The sequence below is a fragment of the Jaculus jaculus genome, chromosome 2 (assembly GCF_020740685.1).
Source record: "Jaculus jaculus isolate mJacJac1 chromosome 2, mJacJac1.mat.Y.cur, whole genome shotgun sequence".
Lineage (NCBI taxonomy): Eukaryota > Metazoa > Chordata > Mammalia > Rodentia > Dipodidae > Jaculus > Jaculus jaculus.
The window spans coordinates 17,956,200-17,967,265 of record NC_059103.1 but is presented as its reverse complement, the minus strand read 5'-3'; the positions used below and the strand labels follow the sequence as shown (position 1 = coordinate 17,967,265).

Below are 11,066 nucleotides of genomic sequence, written 5' to 3'. Positions count from 1 at the left end.
TGCGTGCGTATTTATGTATGTGCAGGTGAACATGGGTAAAGTTATGCATTGGCTGTGGGTGTGCACACGCGTGTGTGTGCACGTGTGTGGAGGTCAGAGGTCAACCTCGGGTGTCGTTCTCAGGAATGCTGTCCACTTCCTTTGAGGCCAGATCTCTCCTTAATCTGGAGTTTACTGATGAGGCTAGACTAACTGACCAGCAGGGTGCCAGGCTCCTCCTGCCTCTGTGTCCCTAGTGCTGGGGATTATAGGCACACACCACCATTCTCAGTGCTTATGTGGGGACTGGGGATTGAGCTTAGGTCTGCATCCTTACAAGGGAAGCACTTTACTAACCGAGGTATCTTCCTAGCCCTCTTTGGGGCCTTTAGTAAGCCCAAACACGGCTCAGTGTGATGGCAGGAGGCTGAAGTTGGCAAAAATGCCAGGAGTTCAAGACAAGCTGGGCTACCTTCTGAGTCAGGCCCTGTCTCAAGACACATAAGCAAGCAGGCAAATAAATGAACACAGAAAGCCTCAAATGCCCCTTATGAATACAGGACTGGCCCTGATGGCCTCAAGTACTTATGATTGAGCCTCATAATTAATCCTAAATTGGTGGAGCCTTTGGGACGTGGAGACTTGGAGGAGATGTGTCACTGGGGGGCAAGGCTTGGGATTGTTACGCTCCAGCCCAGCTAGCCAGTGCCAGCTTAGCTCACTCTTGCTGCCTTCCCCCTGCTGCTGTGGTGACACTTGGCTGAGCTTACTACACTTTCCCCACCACGATGAAACAGCCACTCCCCTCTTGGCATTGGGTACTGGAGGAAGCAAGAAGCAAATTAAAGGCCTGCAGAGGTAGCTCAGCCGTAGAGTGCTTGTCCAGCACATGTAAGTTCCTAGATTTGATCCCCAACCCCTAAAAACAACAAAAATAAATATGAACAACAACAAAAAAGCATAGCAAGCTGGAGGCTGCATCTTGGAAGGGCTAACATTTTTATTTCACAAGGTGGGAGACTGGGCGAGGGAATCACCAGTTAAGAGGCCATTAAATGAGACACTGTGAACCCCACGCTGAGCAGCTACAGGGTTCGGTTCTGGGCAGGGGTTGGCCGAGGAGAGCAGTGGGAAGAGAGGTGGGAAGTGACAAAAGGGTTATAGCCCAGCAGGCGAGGCTGAGCCTTGTCTTCTGGACCAGGGAGCCCGTGACAGGGTCACCTCCTCTTCACACTTTGCCACAGCCTTGTCCCAGCCACTGAGCGATGAAGCAGCAAGGCCAAAGACGTAGAGCTGTGCCTGTTTCAACATGCACACGCACACGCACACGCGCGCACACACCTCACACCCTGGCAGGCGCACACTTTCATGCACACACACACACGCATACACACCCATATATTAACTCCGATTTATACCGGGAAAGAAGTGGTTACTCTTCAAAGAGGAAATAGCTCTGGCCCTTGTCAGCCAGCAGAGTGTGGGGTGAAATGAGGTGAGCATAAAGCAATCTTGGGGTCCCCGCGCTGTGGGCTGTGTTGATTCCTTCAGCCCTTATGTCATATACAGACGACCCTCGCTGCTCCAAAGCCAGAGCGTCTGTACCCCAACAGGCAAAGCTGTCACCCGCCCAGGGCTGAGAACACCTTGCATGCCCAGCTGATTTCTGACTCTCTCTGGACACAGATGTTTTTCATGTTCACAGGAGTCTAGTGTTCCAAAGAGAAGAACAGGGAGCCCCAAGAAGGGCCCAGAGCGGACACCCCCGAAACCACCCTTATGAGGAAGTCCAGGGGTGGCAACTGCCTTGGCATGTGGATGGGCAGAAGCGATCTCGGTGGAAACAGCGTCTTGTGGGGGGGGGGGTTGTCTCGCGCTTTGCTCTTCCTCCTCCAAAGGGGTGCTAGAGAATACTGCTGAAGCCCCCTCCCCTCAACTTCTTTGAGGGGCCAAGATGAATTTCTTAAGCGACTGCTGCAAAGAATGAGAAAGAAGACGGGGGCCCCTGCCAGTCCCAAATGCTGATGTTGGGGTGGGAGACGGTGCGGCGGAGGAATGGAGACGGTTTTGCGCCTTGGTACCCGCCGCGCCCGGAGCTGCGGAAGGCACCGCTGCCGCTCTCCCAGAGAAGGGCGGGGGGAACAGTTCGGGGCACACGGGCCTCAGGGCACCTGAATACCTGATGGGGACATTATGTCTTTAGCTGGCGTCCCTGTACTGCCCTGGAGGAGCCATCGGAGACCCACGGGGCATCCGGTGGGCCCCTGTCGTGTCTCCACCCTGTGGCTGGTCCTGAGGATGGATGGGCCCCATCCTGGGGCTGGGCTCTGGGCCCCAGCTCCTTCCATCTACTTGATGGAGTTCTTGATCGTCCACCTCTGTCCAGTACAGCTGCGGAGGATGAGATCGATGCCAGCCAGGCCGCGGTTCTCCACCTCCAGGCAGCGCCCGGTGCCTTTATTCATGATGGCTCCATTCTGGGGACGAGAGGAAGGAAGAAGGAGAGAGGCAGACACGCGGAGTCCCTTCCCCACCACAGCTCTCCACATCAGGCTTCTCAGCGGGATCAAGATTTCCTAACGACATTCCCAACATTCTCCACCCTGTGGAAGGCTCATGGGCGGCCTTCTCCAGCGCACCAATGAACTCCCCCACATTTTAGTGTCTGGACAAGGCACCTGTGTTGCTTTCCTCTGAGTTGAAACATTCCCTTTTAATTTTATTTTATTTTTATCTTTGAGAGAGAGAGAGAGTGAAAGAATTGGCGGACGGAGCCTCAGCCACTGAAATTGCACTTCGGGCATTGGTGCCACCTAGTGGTCATGTTCGGCCTTATGCTTGCCTCATCTTTGTGCATCTGGCTTACGTGGGTTCTGGAGAGAGACCTAACGTGGGTCCTTAGGCTTCACAGGCAAGCGCCTTAACTGCTAAGCTATCTCTCCAGCCTGAAACATTCCTTCTTGGAGGGAGATTCTTTAAGACTCAGGAAGTACACAGAATTCCTAAGGTTCAGGAACAAGATTTACAAGGCTCCTAGCAAACGCTACAGAAGCAGAACCAATTGCTGAGGAGGAGATGCTTGGGTGGGGCTGTCTGCAATTTGGACAGGGGCTCCAGACATGCTGTTTTTCATGAATCATCACCCAGCCTGGGGTGGGCCTTTAAAAAAAAACTATTTTATTATTTACTCATTTTAGAGAGAGATAGAGAAAGAGAGAGGTCGGGGTGAGTGGGTGGGTGGGGAGAGAACAGGCACTCCAGGGCCTTTAGCCACTGCACACAAATTGCAGACGCATGTGCTACCTAGTGCATCTGGCTTTACATGGGTACATGGGAATCGAACCTGGGTCGTTAGGCTTCGCAGGCAAGTGCCTTAACATCTAAGCCATCTCTCCAGGTGGGCCTTCTGACGATCCAGCTGCCTTTGAGTCACCCAGGCTCCTGTAAGTCATACCGATCAACTCCCTGATTCACTGATCATTACTTTGGCCTTTTGTTGGTGCCCTCTCTGGGCGAACACTTGCTCCTGTTGCCCCTGGAGAAAAGTCACCACTACTGATGAAGCAGCCAGGGTAGAAACTTCCTGGGGTATTTGAGATCTTCCTTAGCCCTACTGATTGAGGGTGCCTGCAGATTTTAATAAACCCATGAGGCTGGTCCAGGGCTGGGAGAGCTGGATTCCAGGATGCTTTGTACTGGGGACACCAAAATTTGTTCTGTGCTCTGCTCCACCCTATGGTCCCGAGGCTGGAAGTCAAGATCAAACTCTGGGGGCTCCTTGTCACAATAGGGCTGCTTGTATCCTGTCTGCTAAGCCTTACCTCAAAATGAAGCTGCTTTCCAAAACCCTTTGTCTAAACTGCGCTCCACCCCCCCAACTTCCAAAACCTGCTTGCTACTACAGCTTTCTGCTCATGGCCTCTGTTGCGTATTGGAAAACTTGAAACCCACCCATGATAGAGAGGGTAAGAAATGATGCGGAAGTGCCTATGAAGGCCCTAAGAGGCAGTGCCTGGGTGCTCGGGCTTTGGAAGTTATTCCCTAGTCCACGTTAACAAATCGGGTTATCCACTCTGCCTCCCGCTCCTATTTTGCGGGCAGTAACCAGCCGGTGCTGTCCATGGGTCACTCACCTGAATGAAGTTCCAGCGCTTGTACAGGCTGCTCTTGACTTTGTCGCAGTCCAGGAGCTGTGGCAGCCGGCTCTTAGAGTTGTCCACCAGGCAGCGGGTGTCAGGGAGCAGCGTGGTGGTCCCCAGAGCACCCAGGTGTAGGAAGCCTTCCTTGGTATAACGGGCGAGCTTGTAGGGAGAGCAGAGAGACGTGAGAGATGGAGGGAGGGGGAAGAGATGAGGGCGGTGTGGCTCAGGTGTGAGCTTCCACTCTACCTTCTGTCAACTGCACAGATACAGCCAAGCATCTTGTTACAGTGATGCACACCTCCACAGGCCCAAGTCATGGGACCAACCTGATCTAGAGGGACCTCAGGCTTGCTGGTACACACAGATATCCAGAGCATATGTCTCCCTTCTTCTCTCCATTCCTTCCTTCCCTCCTGGTGCGTTGTTGGCAGAGAAAGTCTCTGGGGGCCCTTCAAAACCATACCGCTATTGATATGGCCCTTGGTTGCCCAGCAGAACTGAAAGGTAAGACCCTATTGCTAAAGAGCCCACAGCCGTGGGGTACAGGACGTAGAGATGGCTACTTGCTGGTTATTTTTCATAGTGCCAGAAGGTGCTATGGCGGCTGATGGCATACAAAAACGTTCACCAACAACATCGTCACCCAGAGGTGAATCCTGCATTCTACACTACTCAACCGCCAGGCAAGGTGTGCCTTTCGCCACAATAGCAGCATGTCTGGTATGAGGAGAGACCAACAGCTCTGTGATAGAATTTGAAGCCCGCTCCACAGATGGGAATCCATGCCTGACACAGAAAACCAGGTCAAAAGTCCATGGCTGGGGAGAATGTCGACACCAGGGAATAACCTACTATTGCTGTCGTGCCATATGGATGCGTGGTCAACCCACCTCCTAGATATTTATCTTTATATCCGCAGATGCCTTCTGTTATTAGCAGTGGGAGGTGGTTAAGGCAGAGAATCAAAGCGGATGTACTAGTTTCCCCATACTAGGCTCCAGAGTTCTTTGATGAAAGTAAGTGATTGATGAGTCTTAGGCCCTACAAGAGACATATATGTCGCCCTCGTTGGGGATCAGGGGCCACCATGGAAGATGGGATGGAAAGAATGTAAGAGCTGGAGGATGGGAAGGAGCACTGTGAACTCTAGACGTGATGAGGCCGCTGTACTCGTGAACTTAGAGCAGCTGTGGGCACCTGCGTGACATCTGCACGCCAAGGGGGCAGTCAACTCCTGTTGTGGATAGGGGAAGGGCTTTGATGGTTTTGTGACTCCCTGATGAGCTAATGACAGTTAACATCTGTCAGGGGAAGAGGAGTCATTCTCTTGGGTGGCATAGCCACTGGTAAGTGGTGGAAAGGAATATGGTGGGGGGGGAGGAAGGGGGTTGGTAGGGAAGAATCATGTTGGGTACATATGGACAAAATGTAATACACATGTATGAAAACCTCAAAAACAAATTAAAAACAGTAAATTCACAAAAATGCATTCGCCCGTCTTTCACATGACTGAAGCGCAGGAGCTATCTCTAATTAGTTCATGCCTTGCTAGGAGCAAATCACAGATCTGAAGAGGTCAAATATGTTCTGAGACAAACGTCATGAATGTGGTGAACACTATTATTTAAAAATCAAAGGTGTGTTGGGCTGGAAAGATGGATTAGCTGTTAAGGCATTTTGTCTGCGAAGCCAAAGGACCCAAGTTCAATTCCCCAGGACCCTTGTAAGTCAGACATACAAAGTGGCACATGTGTCTGGAGTTTATTTGCAGCAACTGAAGGCCCTGGTGTGTCCATTCTCTCTCTCCCTCTCCCTCCATCTCTAATAAATAAATAATAAATAAATAAGTAAATATTAAAAACCTCGAAGCTGTGGGTATGCGGCTAAACTCTGCAAGTATGTATGTCTAGCCTGAACACAGACATGTTTGAAAAGAGGATAAAGGGGGTGCTTCTAGTATGAGATGGGGGGGGGGCAACGTGAAGGGCAAATACAATTCTTCATTGTGTATGTCTGTATGTTGTATGTGTATGCATGCAAGTCACTGTCACCCTCAGGGTCTATTTTTTGACACTGGGTCTCTCACTGAATCTGGAACTCATCAATTCAGCTAGACTTGTTAGTCAGTTAGTCCCAGGGATCCTGACCCTATCTCCACCTCACCTGGCTTTTATGGAGGTGCTGGGGATCTGAACTGAGATCCTCATGCTTGTGTGCCAAGCACTTTACCCACTGAGCCATCTCTCCAGTGCTCACTTCTTCAATTTTTGTTTTCATAATTTTATGCATTAGGTGGTTGGCAATATACAGCTGGTGTCTAATAGAATAGATTGCATATTTTCTTTTCTGTATCAGTAACTTTATTGTTACTGGGACAAAATATCTAACCAGAAATGGCTTAAAGAAATAAAGCAACCTTCATGGTGAAAACCAACTGCCCTCTAATTGGACCGGAGGCCCACTCCATGGGAGGGAATACATCCCCTAGGGGTGTAACGTCTGCTGCTGTCTGGCTAAATGTATATACTATGCTTATCAAACTGCCCAGTAAGCACTTCTCTTAATGTTCATACCCTTATATTAATGCTACTCTCACTTTTTGTAGAGGATCTTCTCTTTTCAGATGACAGTGACCTTGGGATAACTCAGAAGGCATCATAGTGCTGGAAAGAAGTGACAGGAGTGCTCAGCACTGCAATATCTCTATCACACCTTCCAAGGCTCAGGGTCCATTGCGGAAGAGGTGGCGGAAAGAATGTAAGAGCCAAAGGAAGGGTAGGACTCCTTACAACATGCTCGCCCCAGTCACAAAATGGCCTGGGTATCCATGACCTCACAGTGCCTGACACCACCTACACAAGACCATCATAATAGGAAGAAAAGATCATGACATCAAAATAAAAGAGAGACTGAGAGGGGGAGGGGATATGATGGAGAATGGAGTTTCAAAGGGGAAAGTGGGGGGAGGAAGGGTATTACCATGGGATAATTTTTATAATCATGGAAGTTGTTAATAAAAATTTGAAAAGAAAAAGAAGTAAAGCAACTTAAAGAAAGAAACTTAAAGGGAATTTTCATCATGGCAGGGAAAGCATGGCAGGAGTAGGCATCTGGCTCACACCAGCACACCGGCAGTGAGAAAGTATAGACAAATACATGCCAAACAGGGCAGGGCTATAAAAACTCAAGGGCTCCGCGGTGACATGCTTCTTCTAGCAGGGGTCTGCCTCCCAAAAGTTCCACAACCCGGGGATTAGGCATTCAAAACCAAGAGTTTCTTAATCAAATCACAATTATACAGGGAATAAATAAATAATATCTACCCTTTGAGATGGGTTCTAGTCTTGTAACGCAACACTTGCTAACTGTACAGAGATGGTATTGCCTGAAAACCTTTCCCCAGTGTCACTGCATCAGTTAGCAAGTGCCTTCTGACAAAGAAAAAAAAACAAAACAAAACACATCTGTATAATATAGCTCACAAATCTACAAGTCAGCTGGATGGCTCTGGGATAGGACCAGTACTACCATTTGGATATGAAGGTTCTCTCCTAAGGCTCATGGGTGGAAGGCTTGGGATTCAGTTTACAGATGAGGAGAACGAAGCATGAAGACATCTGGCCATTTGCCTGGGTTCTGGTCTCTCTCTGTGACACCTGGCTATCCAAACGGCAGGCTTCCCCGGCCCCAGCCGCTGAATGGCAGACGGGCCTCGCTGCAGATTTCTAGACAATTACAGTATTTTCTTGAGAGCTGTGGAACTTCTTAGGAGTCAACCAGGAAGGGAGCTAGGAGACTGTTCAGGGACATGAGTGACTCTTAGATGGGTCAAATTTTCTGGAAGGGTTCTTGTGTTTTGAAAGCTACTCAAAAGCCCTCAGCTCTGATCCCAAAAGGGGATCCTGCTTGCTCCCCTTAAGGAAGTGACGGGGAGCTTAAAAGGTGTCCTTGAGAGAGATGCAGTGCGTGAGTGCTAGACACCGAAATTAGTTCAAAATCAGAGTAATTGTTCGAGGCAAAATGGCAAGAAAACCAGGAGCTCTCCCCTCCCCTCCCTAAACAATGTTTCCCTGCATATATTTAAATTCACTCAATGCAAAGTGATGAATGGCAGCAAGCTGCCTTTATGTTCAGGGGTATGATATACACAGATGTTTATTGAAATTATGAATCAATCTGTTATCCAGCAGGCAAATGAATGGCACTAAGAACATTAATTAACTGAGCATATCTGTGACCCAGATGTTTAAAAAGCAAAACTTAATGCCACTGGGACTCACAGGTTCTCCTTTCTGATGTCAAGGCATGAGAACAGCTGAACTTACCATGGCTATGACAAGCAGAGGTCAGAGGCCAGCCCGAGTCATGTGACCACACACGCCCCAGAGGCCAGAAGGGCCCTTGGTGGGATTTCCTTCCATTTGGGGTTTCTCATGCTAGCGTGCAGAGCCTCTGCTGGCTTGATTAAAGGGCCAGCACCTACCTCCTTTATTTTGCATGTGTTTTTGGGTATGGCGTACGTGTGAATGTGTATTCATATGTGTGGGAGCAAGTGTGTGCAGGAGTGTGCACGCCCGTGTTTATGAGTGTGTGCGCATGCACGTGGAGACAGGGGGTCGACATCAAGTGTCTTCCGCAGTCACGCTCCACTTTTGTTGATTGAGACATGGTTTCTCATTGAATCTGGAGATCACCGATTTGGCTATAGTCTGGCTGGCCAGCTTGCTTTGGGGATCCTCCTGTCCTTGCCTCCCATGTGCCAGGATAACAGGCCCAGGCCCCTTGCCCAGCACTTATGTGGGTGCTGGGGACTGGAGCTCAGGTGCTCAGGCTCGCATGACAAGTGCTTTACCCACCTAGCCATCTCCCCAGAGCCATGTGGCTTCTTTCACTGGGACATGAGAAGGAGGACACTATGCTCTGAAACCTGTTGAATGCTGTGAATTGTAAAGGAAATGCATACTACAGGCTAATGCCTTGAATTCTTTTTTTTTTTTCCTTTCTTTCTTTCTGTTTTTTTTTTTTTTTTTTGGTTTTCTGAGGTAGGGTCTCACTGTAGCTCAGGCTGACCTGGAATTCACTATGTAGTCTCAGGGTGGCCTTGAACTCATGATGATCCTTCTACCTCTGCCTCCTGAGTGCTGGGATTAAAGGCGTGTGCCACCATACCTGGCTAACTTCTTGTTTTATTTTATTTTATTTGAGAGAAATAGATAAACATATAGAGAGAATTGGTGCTCTAGGATCTTGGCCACTGCAATTGACCTCCACATGCTTGCACCACCTAGTGGACATGTGCAACCTTGTATTTGCCTCATCTTTGTGCAACTGGCTTCTGTGGGATCTGAGGGATTGAACATGGGTCCCTGTGCTTTTCAGACAAGCACTTTAACCACTAAGCCATCTGTCTAGGCCTTGAAATCATTTTTAAAATTTATTTTTAATTTATTTATTTGAGAGAGAGAGAGAATACGGGCATTCCAAGGCCTTCAGCTGCTGCGAACAAACTCCAGATCCATGTGGCACCTTGTGTATATGGCTTTTGTGGGTCTTGGAGAATCAAACCTGAGTCTTTTGGCTTTGTAGGCAAGCACTTTAACAAATACGCCATCTCTCCAGCCCTCATGTCCTGCATTCTTGGTCCTCGGCTAGAGGTATTAGTTTTGGAGGCAGGAATGTTTGGGAGGTGAGTTATTGCTAGAGCAAGTGGATCCCTAGGCAATGTCCTCAGGGGCCTACAATTGGGGTTCCTTCCTGTCGCACACTCATTCCTGGCTGGTGTCTGCCACACGCTCCCCTGCTCTGAACCGAGCTGCTCCAACACACTGTCCTTGCCACGATGGACCGAAACCACTGAAACCATGAGCCAAAATAAGTCCTTTCTCTCTTAAGTTGTTTCTGTCAGCTATTTTGATCATAGTGATGAGAGGCGTTCCTAATACAATGGGACTGGACTATAGTCAGGCCAACAGACCTCATATCAACTTTCCTATTGCAAAGCAGGATGGGGAATCTAAAGCCTGTTGTCAGTCAAATTATTCTGCTTTGCCCCAGTCTTTCCGTCCATCCACCTACAAGGGCTTTTGATTCAAGGAAGGTCCCCCTGTCCTTGCCACATAAATCAAGTTTTGCGGCTCCAGCTGTTTCCATGATTGGAGAAGCTACCTATTAGCCTCCCAGAATGTTCTGGATTTTGCTTTCCAAGCCCTTAGTATGGTTATGTCTATTCCAAACTGTCTTTTCTAATTCTTCTTGCTCTCAGTCATCTCCTGTCAAGTTCCTGGAGCCACATGGATTCATGTGCTTAAATTCTCTTCTCTCTCTCTCTCTCTCTGTATACACACAGGCCATAGGATAACCGTAGGTACCATCTATCTTTCTTTTTTGTGAGGCAAGCCCAACAGACTGACCTTATTTTTATATATACAAGAGAGCGTGTGCACGTGTGTGAAAGAGAGGGTGGGCCGGGGAAGGATTGGCGTGCCAGGGCCTCCAGCCACTGCAAGTGAACGCGTGGGCCCCATTTTGTGCATGTATAGCCTTTCATGCTTGCATCACATTGTCTGGCTCATGTGGGACCTGGAAAGTCAAACAAGAACCCTTTGGCTTTGCAGGCAAGCACCTTAAATGCTAAGCTATCTCTACAGCCCCATTTATTTTTTTTAATGAGGCAAAAGTCTCACTTTAGCCCAGACTGACCTAGAGCTCACTTTATAGTTCTAGGCTGGCCCTGAACTCACAACAATTCTCCTACTTCTGTCTCACAAGTGCTGGGAGTAAAAGCGTGCGCCACCATGCCTGGCTTTTCTTTCCCTTTCTTTCTTTCTTTCTTGCTTGTTTGCTTGCTTTCCTTCCTTCTTTCCTTCTTTCCTTCCTTCCTTCCTTCCTTCCTTCCTTCCTTCCTTCCTTCCTTCCTTCCTTCCTTCCTTCCTTCCTCCATCCCTT

At 48.9% G+C, this 11,066-nt stretch overlaps 1 protein-coding gene across 1 annotated transcript in view; it reads right to left on the bottom strand.

Moving 5' to 3' along the window:
• Positions 1-961: 961 nt before the first annotated feature.
• Positions 962-11,066, bottom strand: part of Galnt17 (polypeptide N-acetylgalactosaminyltransferase 17) — a 519,549-nt gene continuing 509,444 nt past the window's right edge. Inside the window, exons 10-11 of the mRNA XM_004662611.3 lie at positions 4,113-4,280; positions 962-2,456 (exon numbers count right to left, since the gene is read on the bottom strand). Of these exons, the coding sequence (XP_004662668.1) occupies positions 2,328-2,456; positions 4,113-4,280 (297 nt within the window). The 3' untranslated portion in view covers positions 962-2,327. The remainder of the gene's footprint in view (positions 2,457-4,112; positions 4,281-11,066) is intronic.